The 18,129-nt window shown below is 36.2% G+C and overlaps 4 protein-coding genes across 10 annotated transcripts in view; 1 reads left to right on the top strand and 3 right to left on the bottom strand.

Moving 5' to 3' along the window:
* LOC145230287 (uncharacterized) overlaps positions 1 to 1,660 on the bottom strand; it is a 41,450-nt gene extending 39,790 nt beyond the window's left edge. For all 4 annotated transcript variants that reach the window (XM_080095702.1, XM_080095694.1, XM_080095682.1 and 1 more), the window contains exons 1-5: positions 1,515 to 1,660; positions 1,212 to 1,409; positions 793 to 883; positions 414 to 521; positions 225 to 302 (exon numbers count right to left, since the gene is read on the bottom strand). In XM_080095702.1, coding sequence (XP_079951828.1) covers positions 228 to 302; positions 414 to 521; positions 793 to 883; positions 1,212 to 1,409; positions 1,515 to 1,660 — 618 coding nt within the window. In that variant the 3' untranslated portion in view covers positions 225 to 227. The remainder of the gene's footprint in view (positions 1 to 224; positions 303 to 413; positions 522 to 792; positions 884 to 1,211; positions 1,410 to 1,514) is intronic.
* A 21-nt stretch (positions 1,661 to 1,681) lies between these two features.
* LOC145230277 (ciliogenesis and planar polarity effector 2-like) lies at positions 1,682 to 3,687 on the bottom strand. The gene has a single exon (XM_080095673.1). It carries the CDS (start codon positions 2,965 to 2,967, stop codon positions 2,221 to 2,223), a length of 747 nt encoding a protein of 248 aa, XP_079951799.1. The 5' UTR covers positions 2,968 to 3,687; the 3' UTR covers positions 1,682 to 2,220.
* A 346-nt stretch (positions 3,688 to 4,033) lies between these two features.
* On the top strand, positions 4,034 to 7,726 carry LOC145231883 (neuferricin-like). 3 transcript variants are annotated; one of them, XM_080096370.1, is made up of 6 exons: positions 4,034 to 4,246; positions 4,521 to 4,703; positions 4,787 to 4,927; positions 5,141 to 5,327; positions 5,667 to 5,881; positions 7,184 to 7,726. In XM_080096370.1, exons 1-5 carry the CDS (start codon positions 4,066 to 4,068, stop codon positions 5,878 to 5,880), a joined length of 906 nt encoding a protein of 301 aa, XP_079952496.1. In that variant the 5' UTR covers positions 4,034 to 4,065; the 3' UTR covers position 5,881; positions 7,184 to 7,726. The 3 variants fall into 3 exon arrangements, with proteins under 3 accessions (XP_079952496.1, XP_079952498.1, XP_079952495.1); XM_080096372.1 differs by having other exon boundaries at positions 5,942 to 7,726; XM_080096369.1 differs by having other exon boundaries at positions 5,667 to 7,726.
* Positions 7,727 to 8,636: 910 nt separating this feature from the next.
* Positions 8,637 to 17,160, bottom strand: LOC145231857 (cytochrome P450 2J3-like). 2 transcript variants are annotated; one of them, XM_080096367.1, is made up of 11 exons: positions 16,902 to 17,160; positions 16,392 to 16,557; positions 16,156 to 16,265; positions 16,004 to 16,066; positions 15,486 to 15,626; positions 14,071 to 14,151; positions 13,746 to 13,878; positions 13,566 to 13,681; positions 13,227 to 13,409; positions 13,002 to 13,143; positions 8,637 to 10,225 (listed from the first exon to the last, which is right to left on the bottom strand). In XM_080096367.1, exons 1-11 carry the CDS (start codon positions 17,085 to 17,087, stop codon positions 10,041 to 10,043), a joined length of 1,506 nt encoding a protein of 501 aa, XP_079952493.1. In that variant the 5' UTR covers positions 17,088 to 17,160; the 3' UTR covers positions 8,637 to 10,040. The 2 variants fall into 2 exon arrangements, with proteins under 2 accessions (XP_079952493.1, XP_079952494.1); XM_080096368.1 differs by lacking the exon at positions 13,227 to 13,409.
* Positions 17,161 to 18,129: the final 969 nt, after the last annotated feature.

Here is an 18,129-nt window from a genome sequence, read left to right as displayed (position 1 = left end):
TTAAGTCTCCAAAAGGTGTAAATTTTGGCATTAACGATTTGTAAAACAAAGACATGCAAAACTAAAATACAGTAAACTTCAGCAGTGAAGTATAATACTGCACCAGTACCAAGTATTTTTGGTTATTAAGCAGCAAACTACAGAAGTCATGCAGTCATATTTTTATGAACATAAACATGCAATGGAAAACACATCCAGCAGTGAAATTATTAAAACAAGTTTACCTTTTAATCTGATTCCTGGCATGATCTTTCATTTAATTTAGACACAAAATCTTCCACTTGTAAACATCTTGAACTTGTCTAAATAAAAAGGAAACATTAAAAACATTCAACGTTAATCATTTTTTGCCCAATAAAACAACAAATAAAGGAACTAAATTTAAAACCGAAACAAGCTGGATCCCAACTTACTTCTTCTATTTTTTCAAGTTGTTGTTCAACTTCATCCAACAATTTTTTCACTCCTGATTCTTTAACTTTTACCTGATCTCGAAGCACAGCATTTGCACTTTGTTCTTTCTGCAAGTCATATTAAAACAAAAGATGCACTAAAGACATGAAAAATCGAGCAGAATTTTATACTATTAGTAGTTTCACTCAGAGGCATATACTAGCATACAAGCAACAACATAGAGAAACATTGGTAAATGTAACCCTATTTGATAATTTGTTTTCATTTTTATAACAGCTGGCTTGTATTTAGCTCTTATGTTCAGAAAATGGACTGCGGAAAATAAAAAAAGATTGAAACCAAGCTGTTTCTTCACAAATAGAACAAGTGGAGATTTACCTGTAGTAGTTCAGTCAGTTTAAGAATTGTGTTGTGCTGCGTTAAGCCAATGTGAGCTTCAGAATCTTTTTCTGGATTTCCACTCGGCCTCCTACAAAATAACACTGTGACATTTTATTGTTACAGTGACATGATTCAATGTTTTCAAGCTTAATGAAAGAGTTTCACACAAAGCACATACTTTTTTAGCTTGTCAATTGATATGTAGCTTATCCTTTCATAAGAAAATATCTGGTTAACCTCATAGATTTTTTTTTTATTTAAATTAATTCCGAATAGGTATGTACATTGTTAGTTAAAATGTATTTCGATTGCAGTTTTCCATGAAACACAGTTTGCTTTTTTCTACTACCTGACTAGCAGTAACATAATTAGGCATTACATAACATGAGTCAATAACTATGTTCACAAACACTTACCATGCTTGTGTGTCTTCAGATGCTTCACATTTAGTTAATTCACACAGAAGACTTCTCAACTGCATGTTGTTTATCAATTTCATAATGTCAGTTCGTAGATTTTCCTCAAATGTGTCCCACAGTTGGTTAGATGCCACTGCTACAACTTCAGGATTTGATTTGTAGAGTGATGGAAAGACTTTTGCTAATTTCTTGCAACTAAATAAAGTTAAAAAACTATATATCATATTGTGCAAAAAAGAAATATTAACAAAGGAAATCACAGTTTTATCATAAAAACCTGAAGTTATGGTGTTACTTTACCTTCCAGGTTTGCTTCGAATTTTTTTGATAAATTTTTCAATGCAAGTTATAAGACTTTCATATCTGGCACAAGTCTCAGGACTGTCTTCAGAAACTTCTGACATTTCAACCACAGAAGCCTCTGTTATGTTAGTTTTTTCAGTCATTTCACTAATGTTGTCGCAAACCTAGACAAAATCTATGAATCGTGTGCAACACAAAAGTGCAAGTGCAACATACATAAAAGACAAACCAATCGGAATCTAAAAACATATATACTACACAGTATATATATGAGGAGCATCTATATGAAGCAAATAATGCACACTTGACAATACTTAGTACATTCCAAATTCTCCTAATTTACCAAACCAACTTAATGTACTTTTAATGATAACATATATTTAAAAAAATGGAAAAAAAAACACAGCACACAAGGAATGCTCACAATGACATGCTTTTCAATTTAAAGTACATTATTAAGTAGGCATTCTAGTTCAGATTGATTTTCCCACAAACTGCTTAGAAATACAATACTGATTGTGCTGCATAACATTTACACCCGTGGTTCTCTTTTTTTGGTTGTGACGCCTCTGGAAAAGTTATTATTAAAGTTGTGTTTATTGATACAACAACAAAAAGCCACGAAACAGAACTATTCTGCGACGCCCTTGGAAAATTGAAACGACGCACCAGGGCGTCGCAACGCAGTTTGAGAACTACTGATTTACACCATTGACTGTTGGTGGTACATGGCACCATATGATGTGGATAGCTGTTGGTCCCTAATCCATAAACTTTCACACAACTTGTTTAGTACCAAGGCAACATCTTTGATACTTTCATACCCATCACCAAAGCTCTGTGACAAGTTATTGATGCGTAGAACAGGCACTTCATGTGTTTCACTTAAATCTTGAATCTCTCTTTCACTTATATCACTGTGGATATACTGGTCTGCTTTTGTGGCAATTACAATTCGTGCAGGGGGCTTTTCTGTGCCATCAGACATCCTGGTCATATAATGAGGAACCTCAACAAAACTTGTTCGATCTGTCAAAGAGAAGGTAAACAAGATACAATCCACATCTTCTTTACATGCTGGTAGAATATGATCAAACTTGTTGATTGCATTGTCCCCAACATCCCATAATTGTAGATAAAAAAAGACAACCTTGCCATTAGTTATGAGCCGAACAGGCCAGTACAACGATGTGGTTTCAATACCAGCAGTTTCATTTACATGTTTATTTACTTTAGTCCCAGCCAGTTTTGCAATTGTTGCACTTTTGCCAACCGAAGCTTTGCCACAAACAAAAACTTTGTATTTGATGACACTAACTGCCTTCTGTGGAGGTAGAGAGGGATGTTCCAACAACCCAAACTGCTTTCTTTTGCCCCGCTGAAGAATTGAATTTAGATAATCTTGGGCTGCTGCAGTTTTTAACCACTCATCATCAACACCAGCAGACATGGTTAAACAAGTATTGCTTACCCAACTCAGAAAAATAGAAAAACATTTTTTAAGATTGGGGTGTAAAACACAGAATAGAATGGCCAGACTAGACCCGCTACTGTTTTGTTATGTTCAGTGTGAGAAAATTTTACCTGTGTCTAAAAAAGGCCCACAAACATTGTAAACAGAGAAAATATGTAGTAGGATCACACTTCAACAAAAAGAATTTAGGCTCTGTACTGAGACATTGTTTGAGCACCAACTAAAACCATGAAGAAAAATATAGATAAACCAACTGGTAATCCAAACAGTTATTACAATATTTGGCCCACAGTTTTGGTTTGGTCCATCACATCAAACATAAAGTGTGTACTGTATTCTGATAGCACATTTTTACTTTTTAAGAAAAGCTATTTCTTTTTAGGGCACCCCTTGCAACAAGTCTTACACAGGGTTAAATGTTTGAAAGTTGTGATTAAATAATTTGTCACAAAATCAATACATTATGCGATGCCGATAACTGATAAGCTTATCTAAATTTATGGAAGTTAAGGTGCAAAAACCGTTACATAAAAATTACAATACCAGATTGGGTAAAACAAATAATCACTGGACACTGCCCAAAACACACTTTCCGTAAGAGTTCAAAAGAATCTTTAGCATTCGAATTTTGTCATTAGAACCGACTTATACTTACAACACCATCATTATCGGTTTTGTTCAAAAGCGGCCTAAACACTGTAAACAGTAAACCCCAAGTTTCTACAAAAGCAAAACAATTTGATTGTTGTTTTGGGAACTGCCGCGCATTTTTTCATTTTAATCCTGAGCGTTGGAGTCAAAGAATTAATGAAGCATGATATGATAATGTGAAAATTAGGCTGATTTGAGTAGAAAGTAAAGAGTCATTCCTCATTTGCCTATCTGCCTTCCACTCTCGTTGCGTCACTGACTCACTGGGCTACTTTTAAAGAAAACGAATGTCGCAGTTTGTTAAAAATTTAATCCGAGTTGTAACTCTGATGGGCCTTACATGAGGTTGAATAAGCAGTTGTGTGTTCTTGCTTATTTTATATGCAACAAATGTAACTTCTATTCTGCTGCTTGTAGGTGGGCATGTCGTGTTTAAAGTTCTCTGTTTGTATTTTACTTATATCTGTGGCAGTTGGTTATTATTATGGTCCACAATTACACAATGTAATTCCTGCAAAGATTTTACAGAATGTCGAAAAGTATATTCCTAAACAAGTAATGCAATGGATGCATAGCAAATCTGTCTCGAACAAAGTGGCTAAAGGTAAGGTAATCATTTTCATTTCTACTGTTTTTTGACTTCAAATATTAGCTCATAATTAACTAAGCACATTGCTTTTCCTTAATGTAATTTTGAAGACGTTGCTTCTTATTCAGTTTCTTTGTTTTATCAACATAATTGTTAACTCAAATTTATCTAATACCTTGGCAAATAAAGCCTATAAAGTGACTAGACAACTGATTCATTAGCATAGCATGTTTGAACATTTTTACCACTTACGAACAAAAAAACTGCAACCAACAAACGATGTTTTTAGACCAGCAAGAAAAACCAACATCTGATTTCAAAGGAAAAATTTTTACTAAAAAAGAATTGTGGGATCACTACAGGGGTGACGAAGGAAGTAAAGGATTGTGTCTTGCATTTATGGGAAAAGTTTATGATGTAAGCAATGGTAAAGATCATTATGCTCCAGGAGGAGGGTACTCCTTTTTTGCTGGTAAGCATTGGAATTAAATTTAATCACAACAAAATATTTTTCTGACTGTTTTTTGGTAATAAACATGTGTTGAATGAACTTAGGTCGTGATGGAACTCGTGGTTTTGTGACGGGTGAATTTACTGATGAAGGTTTAACTGACAATCTTGAGGGGTTAGATCCTAATCTGTTCTTAGGATTCGATGAATGGTCAGAATTCTATGAAAGCTCTTATAAATATGTTGGTAAGCTATGTTATGCTACAAAGTCTCCCAAACACAGACTTCTAGAAAATGATTCTGTATTCTCAGAATCCCTAATTAATGGCCACTACTTGGTTAACAACACATTTCTTACATGTTTTTAATAATGAACGTTACTTGACCTAATCTTGCAAACATATGTGTTACATATTGTTTGTCACCTCTACGCAAAACAACTCAAATAATGCTTAACAGGTGTTGTAGTTGGGTATTTCTATGATAAGAATGGCCAACCAACCGCAGAATATACTGAGGTCCAAAAATCAATTGCACTTGCCAAAGAAGGAAAAAGAAAACAGCAAGATGAGCAGAAAATATTTCCTCCCTGCAATTCTGAGTTTTCAGCAGCAAAAGGATCTCGCGTTTGGTGTTCGAACCGCAGGTATTGGATTCTTAGGCAAATAATTTAATAGGTTTGCAATTGAAGGTAAAAAATGATCTATCACTTACATTATTTATATGTCTTTAAATAACTACAGACTGGACAGGTTAACAGCATTTGTATTTTGTCTTCTTGGAGTTACCCAACATATGAAACTAACTAGAATTTTTTCTCAACTGATAAAAGTCTAAACAATTTTTTTTTGTAATTTATCATGCAAAAAATAGACTTTTATTCAACTTACTGCCTGTACTAACAAACACTACCTGCCAGTTGTGTAAGAAATATAAACTATTCTTGGTAGCATTTATTGATTTAAAAAAAGCTTATTTGCTGCAGTGGTGGAATACAAAGGGACTGGGTTGGAGTGCCCAGACTTTATCACCCAACAGGGGCTGCAGAGGCTCGATGTGCATGTGTTCGCACCAATGGACCCCCTAGTGTAGGTAGTGACACTGGGGCCAATAAGGGTGACCTGGGAAATCCCCATCTGCGTGAATACAAAAACTGCCCTTCAAATGCACAGTCCTGTGTAACATCCCCACCTAAATGAGGTACATTGCTACATTTTTCCATGTAAATTTTAGTGCCATTAATTGGAAGATTGTCTATAGGCAAAATCATACTACATTCAAAGGAGAACATGTTCATATTTACATTTTATAACAGTAGATGTTATTCTGTGATAGAAATTGGGCAAAGTTTATGCAATCATTTGATTGAAGTAACACAAATCACTTTTTTGTTAAATATGTGATACAAACGAACTTATCCTACTGATGTTGTGTTTCCATCAAATGTACATGTTGTTCAACTAAGTGTAAATATATAGATACTTTTGCCAAAGCTTGTGCCTATTTGATAGCAACAAACTTGTTTTATTGTTTTTTTCTGTCGTGTCAATAATAATGGTCTTCCCAAAGTTGTTATTTGTAACTTTGCTACATTTTCTTCCATTTTAGGATCAAATACCTTTAACTCTAATTATCTTCCAAGACAATTTGTTATCTTTGTGGTTAATTTAAAATTGATAAAAATAAATATTTCTAAAAAATCATGACTAGTTTGTGTGATAATAATACCTACAAAACAATTAGTAATGGAGTTTCTATTCAGGACAATTTTTTTCAAATTTCAGTTCTCAAACTTTTGTGCAGTTTCCCAGCACATTGTCAATATGATACATTTTCTTGTACAGTTGTATGAAGCTGCATTTTTCATTTCACCTAGGATTGTAGTTTTTGTACAGATCAAATTGTACTGTTGATATTGCAGTGGTTCCTATTTTAGTGTGTTGATGCAACAAAATCGCAATGTCTTCCAAACCAACTGCGTGTTGCCATGTATATACAGCTAACATTTACGCATTAATGCCTACATATTACAATTACATACATATGTACATAATGATGGAGTGTATATGTATTATATTTAGAGATGTTTTCACAATAAAAACATAAATACATAGTCGTTATTTAAACATGTTTTTTTGAAAGTTTTTCTTTGACACATCATCTGAATCAGTGGTTCTCAACCGCCAGTCCGCGGACAGGTGCCGGTCCATGTGAACTTTCCTTAAATTTTGAACTGATTTTGAATATTCATGTTCCCTAATTTGCAAAAATGTTTAAAAGTGCAAAAGATAGCAACAAACTTCTCATTACATTGAATTTTTCATACTTCTTTTGAATTGCATATTTTTGTCGTAATTACATTTTGGGTTGATTTTAAAAGTCCAACGGTCCCCAAAATTTGTTTTGAAAGTTTTCTGTTCCGCAAACTTAAATGGTTGAGTACTACTGATCCAAATATAGCATTTTAATAGAGCATTTATTCATTTTTTGTTATAAATTTAGACAACCAGTGACGTATCCCGACTGCTCATCTACTTGAAAGCGCCCAGTCATGTTTTGTTGAATTGAAAATTTACTTGTCATGCCAGTGAACAAAACTTTTTGTAACACTTGGTCATATTTCATCTATATACGTTACTTTGTACCATGCAATATTCCGATGTACTATTTTTTTTTTACTTTACCTAAATTTTTCAATTTTGTTTGATTTGCGAAAAAACGTTTGTTGCATTGTACTACTAATGTTTCCCTTCACCTATTTTTCTATCCCGAGATTGTGTCAAATTTTTGTTACATTTTTCAGCACAAATCTTTGGTCAAAAAATAGAACAAATAATATTTTTGTGGAGGCAATGAGTTAATACGGTATTGTACGCCAACGTATCAACGAACATGTTTATTTGACGCAAATGTTTAAACAAGTGTGTGTCGATAAGTGTATTATTATCAAAAGCTTTTGGACGATTTAAACAAAAAAAATATTCCGTCTTGAACATTATTTTCGCTCCGTTTTTGTTGATAGAATAAGGCTCTACATTCCTGCCATTTGCGTCTTTTTTGTTTTGCTTGTAGCATTGTATAATGCAGGGCTACTCAAACTTTCTTGCTCTGCGACCCCATTTCAAAACAGAAACTTCTACGCGACCCCTTGATGGGTATAGCCCAGGGGTGCACAAGCTTTTCGCTATGACAGCCGCATAACAGATCTTTATTTCACAAACGGCCGCCAATTGCCTGCTTGCTTTGGTTTTTAAAATTACTGATTAAAGAAATACTTATATTATATATTTTATGACGTCATAATCTATATTGTGACGTTTGTGGTATCTGCTTTTTCGCATTGTTTGCACACAATAGACATAAATCAGTCAGGCGCTTGTGGCGACTAGGCTGGTAATACTCTTTTAAGTTCCACAGAATGTGTTTAGAGCAGTTTAAAAATCAAAATATTTTGAGTTTTTATTTACGTCACTGTCACCAGTGCATGTATTCTAATAAACATGTCCACGGCCGCACAAACGTCAATGAATGTACGCACATATACCATTTATTGTGACTGACATAATAACGCGACCCCAAAATTATATTCCGCGACCCCAATTGGGGTCGCGACCCACAGTTTGAGAAGCCCTGGTATAATGTACCCTTGTTCTGGAATTAGGACCATCGGGCAGAGCAGGGGTTGCTGCCGACAGGTCGCAAATTTCACCAATATTGCGAAAGCCTATGAACCAGTTTGGATCTTAGCAAGTCGTTTTGAACAACAGTTAGTCACTTAGGCTTAGTTAAGATCACATTGTATCAGTTGTGCGTCGTGCATCAATATATATAAATACCGAACCGATCATCATAATTATTCCGCTAAAGATACAAATTGCCCACACTGGGACATTAGTGAAGTACTTTTTGGCCTCTCTAGGCATTACATTCAAGCTTTCGATCCGGTTAAGCCCACTCTGGATACAAGCGGTTTATTTTCAGAAAACAAATGTCATGGAAAGTAGACCAATGTGCAAGAATCATTGTAGACAAAGCTCTTTAAACAACAACATTAACGCAAAATAGACATTTTTAAGTTCTGGAAAGTGCAAACGTAAATTACCGTGGTCATTAAATCACAAGCAGTAAGTCAGCCAGCGACAGTTAGGTTTTATTGGTTTAATGTGACTTTCACTGTAGTGTTTCTCAACCTGGGGGGCCGTCAATCACTTTTGAAACGGCCGCGAAGACGCAACCTAACTCGGGATGATTTTTCTCGTATCATAATATCTTTCTCTGTGACTACTGTTTAGCATAGTAAACTGTACGACCATAGGCGCCGAGTTTTACAAAAAGTCAAGGTGGCGAATGTAAAATATGACGTCACTTTATGTGACGTCACTAATTGAGTGCAATCACAAGAACTGAAAGCCTCAACAAATTTCCCACAGAATGCAAAATAATTTAGACAAAAAAACGGTATGTTTAAGTTAATATTTAGTTGGAATTGCCACACGTTGCTGTAACGTTTGTCGATAACCATTTATTACACCACTTTTGCGTTGTACACAACAGTGACCAGATATTCACTGGCAGACAATTGTGTGTTTGGCGTCATAAACAAGGCACTAACCTAAGTAAGCTATGTTGCTGTTTTAAGCTACGTTTTGTAGTTATTTCGCCGGTACGCTTGTTTAAAAGCAAAAGTGTTACTAATTTTCTTCATTTGGCGATATTTCGTACGATACCGCTACGAACAACCCAAAATATCCACGGTGGCCGCCACCGTGCGATAGAAAACCAAGGTGGCGGCGCCACCCCGCCACCGCCTACTCGGCGCCTATGTGTACCACCGTTGATTTAGTATTGGCGCAATAGCATATTCGATCGTACCCTTCTATAGTTATGGCTTTTGAATTTTCTTGACATAAAAAGCAGGAAATAATGGGTTTATGGTAACATGCGACATAAACATAATTTTAGGGGTTTTCTGTACAGCAAAAATGCCGAACTGAGGCAGCGACGTTAGATTGCAAATGTATGATGAACACGATATGGTAGAGGGGGGTCGCATAGAAAAAAGGTTAAGAACCACTGTTTCTACAGTCTTGCATTTGACGAAGTACAATTCATTGATAAAAATCACAGGTTGGAGAAATGATCAGAAACGAAATTCGTTATCAAGTACTTTTTTTAGATACCAATCACTACAACAACTGTTTCTTTTGTACATAATATAGGTTAGGAATTAGGATTATTTTCGTTCGCTACTTAAAGCCAGCGTAACGAATAAAAGGTCAGCCAATGTTATCAGCCAAAATCATGTTTTTCTTCGTTTGCGTAAACAAATACGCGATTTTTTGTTCCTGCTGGCCACAAATTAGACTCTTTCCGTCAGTCGTAGGTCGGTCGTTGGGGGAGGAGTGGACACGAAACCAACCTCGAGCAAATCTTCGTATTGCCACTTGCCAGTTCCGGACGATACATTGAAGTTTTGCATGATCGATGTCAGGAAGAGAAAGAACTCCATTTCGGCAAGTTGTTTACCAAGGCAATATCTATAACCTGTGCAAATGGATGAAAGTGTAAAGCACGGCTCGTCAAACTAGTGTTTCCAAACGTTTTCATCAGATCTTCAATTCAGTTTCAATTGACCCAGTTTGCTGCATTATTACCTTCGCCTGACGTAACAATCTATAACATGTGCGTAACAGTAAAACTGGAAGGTTATTGTCTACATTCTACAAGTTACAATGATGGGCTTCATTATTCATTTACTGTACGACGTGGCTGAGTGGAGGTATTTTTTTACAGCTTTAGGTAAATTTGTTTGTATTGCCTTTTAGAGAAAAATGAGGCTAAAATTATATGTTTTTGGCGACTGACTTCCACAAGTGAACGGTGAGTGTTTAATTCAAAATTGTAGCCTAAATATAAGTTATTTCTTAGTTTACACATGTGACTTATTGCATGCTGTGTGCTTGCAAAATGTTTGTGAGTAGGTTTTTAAGATTTTTTTCGTTGGTTTCTGTCAAAATCTTAGTTTTGTTGTTTAGAAACTCGTTTGGACACTGTTTATACTTATTGTACGATATTCCGAAATATGTGGTTTGTTTGGGAAGGGGCGGGTCGCGGATTGAATGTCATTAGCTTAGGGTTGCCATACGTCAGTAAATTCCCTGACATGTCAAGGAATTTAGTGTTTAAATCTGCGTCAGGGAGAAATGTAAAAAAATGCTTAAAAGTCAGGAATTTAAGAAAGTATATGCAAACATTTCAAATTAATGTACCAACGGAGAAAGTTTCTAGTAGTTAGCTACAACCGCGTCTGTACCACGAAACGTAAAGAGGTAAACTGAATGATTGTAGGTGTCTGTTCATCGTTTTGCGGTGTGTGTGCGCGCGTAACAATATCTGTTTGTTACTAGTTGTCTAAAAATACGCGTTAAATACACAAATAAATCACAGCATTCGATGCTACATGGGAGCGTGAGAAATTTCATGTGCTTTAACTGTGTACCTAGTATGCAAGGAACTAACCAACAACGAAAAGTCGAAAGTCGTGAGACATAAAAACGTTTATACAGTGGCATTTTATGTCAAATTTTGAAAGGTCTTTGTGGCTCCGGTTGTTTTTTTGTGTGAAATTGGCATGAATGGTAAGGTTGGCGACCCCTGATAAGTGCTTGTTGTTTCAAGGATAGTAAGAGTAGTTAGCTTAGCCCATAATAAACTTAACTTAACGAAGCCTACACAGAAAGTTAATTGACAAGGATCAGAGTATCATATCTAACGTTTTCTCGTGTCGCCGTCCTTGTGACTTCGAATATTCTAAATTTATTCCGAAAAAGAAGTGTTTGGATTGCAAAAATGGTTAACGCAGCGGTTTTCAAACTGGGATCCGCGGTACTTTAGGGCAGGGCTTCCCAAACTGGGGGTCGCGACCCCGGAAGGGGTCGCTTAACAAACTTGAGGGGTCGCAGAGAGCTGTACCAATTTTGCAGAAGATACTCCATACACTGGCGTAGAGTACGGGGTGTCGCACACCCCCCGCCGTGACCGTTGTATAACGTCAAAATGTCATATTTGCTCCAAGTTACGTCGGTTTTGAAACGTTTGCAGCTAAGCGCAAACGCGCTTGTAGCGACGTCATTGATCAAACAAACGTCGGTTGAAACGCAACGCTTGCAATTGTTTTGAAATACACAGGCATTTTAATGCAACATAAAGATGACAAATAGAGTTATAGACTACGCTTAAGTTCTGTGTGGCACAAAGAGAAAAACATTTTCTAATCAAAATAGGTAATAAATTTACGATTTCTAAGCAGTGTTTAATGTCCGCTTGCAAAGCACTGCAACGGCCCAAACTTAGTCCACACGGTGATAAGTGCCTATTTGAAAAACAGTGTGACAGAAGCTAAAGGCTAAAGCACGTAAAAGGTATCGGGGTTTGGACGTGTAAAGTAGTAGATTCTGAGTACCGTTTGGTTGTTTTTAGTTTTCGCTCGAATTAGTCATTTCAGTAAATACAATAAACGTATTTTTCGCACTGTTTATATTATCCGTGAAGGGTCGCGGAAAATTTAAAGAGATTAAAAGGGGTCGCGATCAAAAAAGTTTGGGAAGCCCTGCTTTAGGGCATTCTGCGGGGACCGCGCACAGGTTGAAGTAATTCTATCTTCTTATTTGGCGTCAGTTTTTGCAACTGAATAAGTTTAAATGAAAGTGAAATTGAGAATCGACCGTCTCCATTACTAAACAATAGGCTTTATTGCATGACAACCAACAAAAATACAATTGTAATGCTTTTCTTGTCTGTGGTGTTAGATTTGGATCACTGTTATGCGCAATTTCGCAAAACTAGCTAAAATCCTGCAATCAACTTTCGTTTTTCTGAAATACACATTTAGGCTTACGGACCGCGAACCCTCGAAATAATGGCAAAGAGGACCGTTTAGAAAAAAATAACGAACATGTTTGAAAAAACTGGGTTAACGCAACCGAGATAAACTTTGTCAGGGATTGTGTATCATAAAATATGGCAACCCTACATTAGCTCCTGTTGAGAGGTTCAGCCCTATAGGTCGTCCGGTAGAGTACATTTTAGATTGTGTGGCTTCTTGTGTTTAGTTGTAGCGAAGGAATGTACTTTCAGGGGAAAAAATATCCATGACCCAAAATTGAAAAACATTGAAACATGTATAACTTGCTATTTAAAAGTGAACAAGTATTTTTTTGTGTCGGGTCGATTTGTTTGTTTTATTGGAGCAGTGTTCTCACGACATAAAACCTCCTTATGAAACCAATTTGCGGACCACCACCTTTTTTCTCAAACTTACCAATGCCGAACGGCATCACATTCGGATCTTTAAAAAACTCGCCATCTGAGTTCAAATGTCGTTCCACTTTAAAAGTTAACGGATCTTTCCAAACCTTTGGGTCATTGTGAACTCCGTACAAGTTGGATATGACAGTTGTACCCTGGAAGATGAAAGATTTTAATTAACTAACATTTACTTGAGTGAAACTCATAAAGCAGCAACGTATTTATTTCTCGTCCTTACTTTTGGAATGTCATATCCCATGAGCTTAGTGTCTTTTATGGTCATGCGAGCGACACCAAACGGAAGAAGTGTGCGGTAACGCAAAACCTCTTGCATGAATGCAAGTGTAAAATGCATTTCTTCTTTGTGGCGTAGTGTCGGCCTGCCTTCCCTGCCCATGATTTCGTCAATCTCATTTTGTAACTGAATTAAAAAGTTAGACAGCGATGAATATATATAATGGCTAGTATGTTTCTGATCTTTTCTCACTAACAAGCCAAATCAGAACATCAAATACCCTTCTGAAAGTTTATTTTAAAAGTTTACTTTTATATTTAAAGACCAAATATGCGCTTAAACCTTTTTCTGTACTTCTGGTCGGTTTGCAAGAATCAGCAGTGACCACGTGAGGGTGCTGAAGAGCGTTTCTAGTCCTCCCAGAAATAAGTCACGCAAAATATATTTAAGCATTGTTTCTGTAAGTAAAAAAGCACAGTTGCGTAAAACTTGTTTGTGTTTCATTGACCATCGTATGATTACCGTTAAACAATCCGTTTGGCTTTCCGTTATTCTTCTCAAGTTCCACCAGATATTCGTCCAGAAAATTTTGCGGGTCGTCACGGTTGAATGTCTTTTTGTGTTCCACTATGTATTCTTTCATCGTGGCATGCATCTGTAAAGGCCGTATAAAATTGGGCTTTAGTCTAAATAATATGTCTATGAGCAACGATATATGAGCAAAAAATTGAAACTCTGTTATCAAAACCATCAAGCACTGTGACTAATTATGCACACGTCACCTTAAAAATGAGTTTATAACATCTTACTATAAACCATTTAAAAAAGCAAGATGCAACCATCTTACCTTGACAAAAAGCTTATCCATATCTCGAAGGGGTTTTCTGACAGGGGGGAAGTGGTGACACCAGGGAATCATGATGCAGGCCTATAGAGGGTGATTTACAAACAGTAATTTATTCGGACTACATATTTACATCCAAGTGGACCAACCACAGTAATTTGCATTCAGCCTTTTTTACATCTAGGGCTCTAGGCTATAGGCTACATGTTGCCAAACCTAAAATACGTATCTTGGATTGTATGGTTATGAGGGAAAACATGGTTTTTAATTTGTAGTTCTCTTTACTGCTTACAACATTTTACGATTTAGCGCAAGAGTGTTTTGGAAATTAATACCATTCAATATTTCCCGCCAAGCGCTTTTAGAGTTAGTGTAAAATCTTTTTCTTTGTAATGTCAGATCATGCAACAATGGCCTATCGAAGTTTGGCAAACTTGTGTTTTGAGTTCTCACGTTAATTGCTCTACCATTGTTCCTATACGCGAGGTATTTTTACGTAACCAGTAATATTTGTCTTGTTGGTGCAAAAAAAACTTTCTCAAAGAGTAAATTATCTTATACTTTTGTTTTGCTGCGAAAAATACCTAAGTTTAACAATATATTAAACTTGCATCAAAAGTGTTTGAGAAAATTGCAAAATGACTGTAATGATAAAAAATATAACGTATGGAAACCACTGGACTGATGACTGTTAATCAAGAAGTATCCGGCCAAACAATTTTGATTTTAGTCTTTAACTAACAGCACGAAGAGGAAGTGTTTTGCCGGAAGATAACAACTCATAATTCAGTTCGAGGTAAAATCGTGTTTCGTGTGTTATGTCATACGTCCTACTGGAAGATAACCTCAGTCAAAACAAACGACCTGTAATGACAAGGGCCTTTGCTTTGATAAGGCAGATACAACAAAAGGCCTAATGTTGTCACGAAGTAATGTAGCCTACTGAGAGTATTTGAACTGAACAGTAGGCTATCTGACCCTTTAACAGCCAGCATGGACATCGACGATCACCGATTATTTAATTAAATAACTAAGAATGGAAAGTACATTCAAGTAACGAAATCTTCCGAGATTATTCCTTTTTTATTGATATTTTATCCTATGGTTTTTATAGGAACTGAAGATGCTATTAGGCCAAATACAAATATTCCAAGATTATAATCGGCAGATTTCGTTACTTGGAAAATACTTTCCATTCTTAGTCAAAAGTAATGTAGTCTTGTCTATATTAAAACTTTTTGCACACAATATATGCGTATGCCCACGAAGGCTATACATTTTTTGACCATTTAACTATTAATTTTTCACAAAAAGTTGTGGCAAAATAAACCTGCAGGCTCTTTTTTCACGGTGGTTTAAAAAGGGATTACAAGGTGCCTAAACCTAACTGGGCTAACATTTAAACCTTGGACACTTACGATGAGCGAAAAACTGGCGTTTTGAAAGCGATTTGTGACGTTGCGGGCAAACTGAATAAAACTCCGGTCGTCATCATAATCGAATCTGGTTCCGAGAGCCAACTTGCAAATCACGTTTGCCATCGCATCCATGAAGTTGTGCTGAAGCAAAAGAAAATGGTATTAATTTTCAACTTTTAAAAGCATTTGCACAATAACCGCTGGTTTGATGTGACAATCGCCGAAATAAACTAATATTTTTGACATGATATTTAATTCAATTCGTTTGAGAACAAGTTATAACTTTGGTCGTGATATTTATTGTAATAAGGCCGAAAACGAAAATTTCTCCCATAATTTTCAACAAATAAAGTTGTGTTTAGCAATTTTGCTGGCTTTCTACCGTCACGCATAATCGTGCAACTGGGTCACGTATTAATAAACTGTGTGGTAAATGTAACATTCACTACTAGCGTGCATTAAAACAAAACTGCATTGAATGCTTTTGATGTTTATGTCGTGTTGTATTTTTAACTTACCTTTCCTTGTTCATAATCTCCTTCACACTTTCTCAAAGCATCGCCAAGATACCTTGCTTCATCCTAAGAAATCAAAATTCGAAAATGTGTGTCTGACATAAAAAAAATTGAAAAAATAGTCATGGCAACGAAAGTCAGTATGTTTTTCGTACCGCTATCGGTCCTTCCAATGAAGTTTTCCCAAAACCAAATTTACGAAGGGATGTTAGAACAAACTTTCTTTGTTCTTTCCAATCGTCACTGAAGTCGGTCATAGAAATTCCTGATAAAGATGCAAAAATAGACATTTTTTTGGACTATAGACAAGGCCTACATTTTTCAAGAAGAAGTATACTTCGAAAAAAAGGCAAGGGCAAAAATTACCTTTAGAGATTAATGAAACTCTTACCGTTTTTGCCCCAGATGACGTCATGCAAGAACGACCACGGTCTTGCCGAGTACACATCACCTTGTTTGGCACAGGCTTCATATAGGACATCAGCCCCACTAAGTATCAGATGATATTGAGTTCCAATTCTTATTCCCATTATGTCCCCATACTTCTGTGCGTATTCCTACAACGAACAAGTTTGTGAACTTAGAAACTCGTTTTTCGACTGGCGACTTTGACAGATATCACTATTTTTCCAGTTGCTCGAACTTGTACGCATATTTTTTATCAAAACCTCAAGAACCGAAACAATAATTTAAAATTGATTTATTAGCCGTTGCATGTATAACCTATTTACTGCTAGCGTTTTGATTTTTGCATTGCAAGAGGATTTTGAAATTGGCATTTTACGCATTTTCGGGTAGACTATTTTCGTTGGTTAGCTTTAGGGCAGAATCTGTTAATAATTAAAGCAATAAGACAGGCTATAATTACTTGGTACAAGTATATCAACCTGAACACACATACCGTTAGTTTCATGTCAGGTCTCTTGCCAAGATAAGGGGCAACGCCAACCAAAGGGAATCCATCCGGTCCAGGTGGAAAGTTTTTTGGTCGTTTTGGTAGAAGTCGAAAAAACAAATAAACTAAAACCACGCAGGAGCCAATCAAAACGCTGGTCAAATTGCCAGCGAGCAGAGGTAATATTTCCATTATGTTATGTTTCAGGTTCAAAGTTTTTCAAATCAAATTCCCTATTCTGAATCTGTTATGCTGAACAGGTTTATTTTAACACTTAAGATGCTATAATGCATGTTACATTTTCTAATGTTTTTCTAAACATTTTTATGGGGTTAAGCTATAGAACGCTTTAAAATCTCAACAACTAACACTCGACTGACCAAGGAAATTTGGAACACTAAATACTTATTGTGCTTACACGTCACTAACGACAAGAGTCACCAACTCCGTTACTAACGGCAAGCGTGCCGGAATTAACAACAAGAAAGTCGTGGACTATCAAAAATTTATCATTTCTTAAAAGTCGTTCAATAACGTGACGTCATTACACTTAACTAGAGGAAGCATTATAATATAGTGCCCATGTCATGTCCCGAAGGAAGTTATGTAGCCTACACGTTTAATGCAACACTTTCCTGATTAGAGGAATTACTGAACGTTCGTTCGAAGACAGTGTTTTTGTGATCTACAGCTTAGGCTACTTCCTAATCTCACTCTGTGACAACTTGGTTTTCGTGTCATGAATTGCTCGAGTCTAAAACAAGCAGTGTAGCCTACTGTTCCAACCAAATGTGAATGTACTGCAAGTGTAGCCTTCATATATTATTATGACAAAAAATAATTTTCTTGTGCCGGGGCTTTAGAACATTCCCTGCTTCCAACATTTTGGTCTGATTGTTGCTGTTTGACTTTGAAGTTACGTAAACTAGGCTATACGCGGTACAAACGTTGTATCCCTATTTCTGACTGGCCTTTACCGAGTCGTTCTTTTGGTTGCACAAATCTAAAACAAATATCGCAAGATCTCATAGTTCAATGATAAATAAAACAGAACTGACCTGAAAAAACGAATACCGTTGACTAACACATAATTGTATACAAAATATATATATTTGCACACAGTTTCTTATTTTGTGAGGATTTGATAGTGTATGTGTAACTCTAAACAAAAGTTCGACTTTTTCAGATTTCTGTACTACCCGGCTGCACTTGCCCAGTCTCTGTACTTCATCTC

The sequence above is a fragment of the Phallusia mammillata genome, chromosome 1, assembly GCF_965637545.1.
Source record: "Phallusia mammillata chromosome 1, kaPhaMamm4.hap1.1, whole genome shotgun sequence".
Lineage (NCBI taxonomy): Eukaryota > Metazoa > Chordata > Ascidiacea > Phlebobranchia > Ascidiidae > Phallusia > Phallusia mammillata.
The sequence above is the reverse complement of the archived record's forward strand: the minus strand, read 5'-3'. Positions and strand labels throughout refer to the sequence as shown.

Excerpts from the sequence above, each read along its gene's own strand:
- LOC145231857 (XM_080096367.1), bottom strand. The coding sequence starts at position 17,087 with ATGGAAATATTACCTCTGCTCGCTGGCAATTTGACCAGCGTTTTGATT. Across the intron at positions 13,144-13,226 it reads TGGGATATGACATTCCAAAA|GGTACAACTGTCATATCCAA; the intron begins GTAAGGACGAGA and ends TTCATCTTCCAG. Across the intron at positions 10,226-13,001 it reads TGTGATGCCGTTCGGCATTG|GTTATAGATATTGCCTTGGT; the intron begins GTAAGTTTGAGA and ends CCATTTGCACAG.
- LOC145231883 (XM_080096370.1), top strand. The coding sequence starts at position 4,066 with ATGTCGTGTTTAAAGTTCTCTGTTTGTATTTTACTTATATCTGTGGCA. Across the intron at positions 4,247-4,520 it reads CTCGAACAAAGTGGCTAAAG|ACCAGCAAGAAAAACCAACA; the intron begins GTAAGGTAATCA and ends CGATGTTTTTAG. Across the intron at positions 4,704-4,786 it reads AGGGTACTCCTTTTTTGCTG|GTCGTGATGGAACTCGTGGT; the intron begins GTAAGCATTGGA and ends GAATGAACTTAG.
- LOC145230277 (XM_080095673.1), bottom strand. The coding sequence starts at position 2,967 with ATGTCTGCTGGTGTTGATGATGAGTGGTTAAAAACTGCAGCAGCCCAA.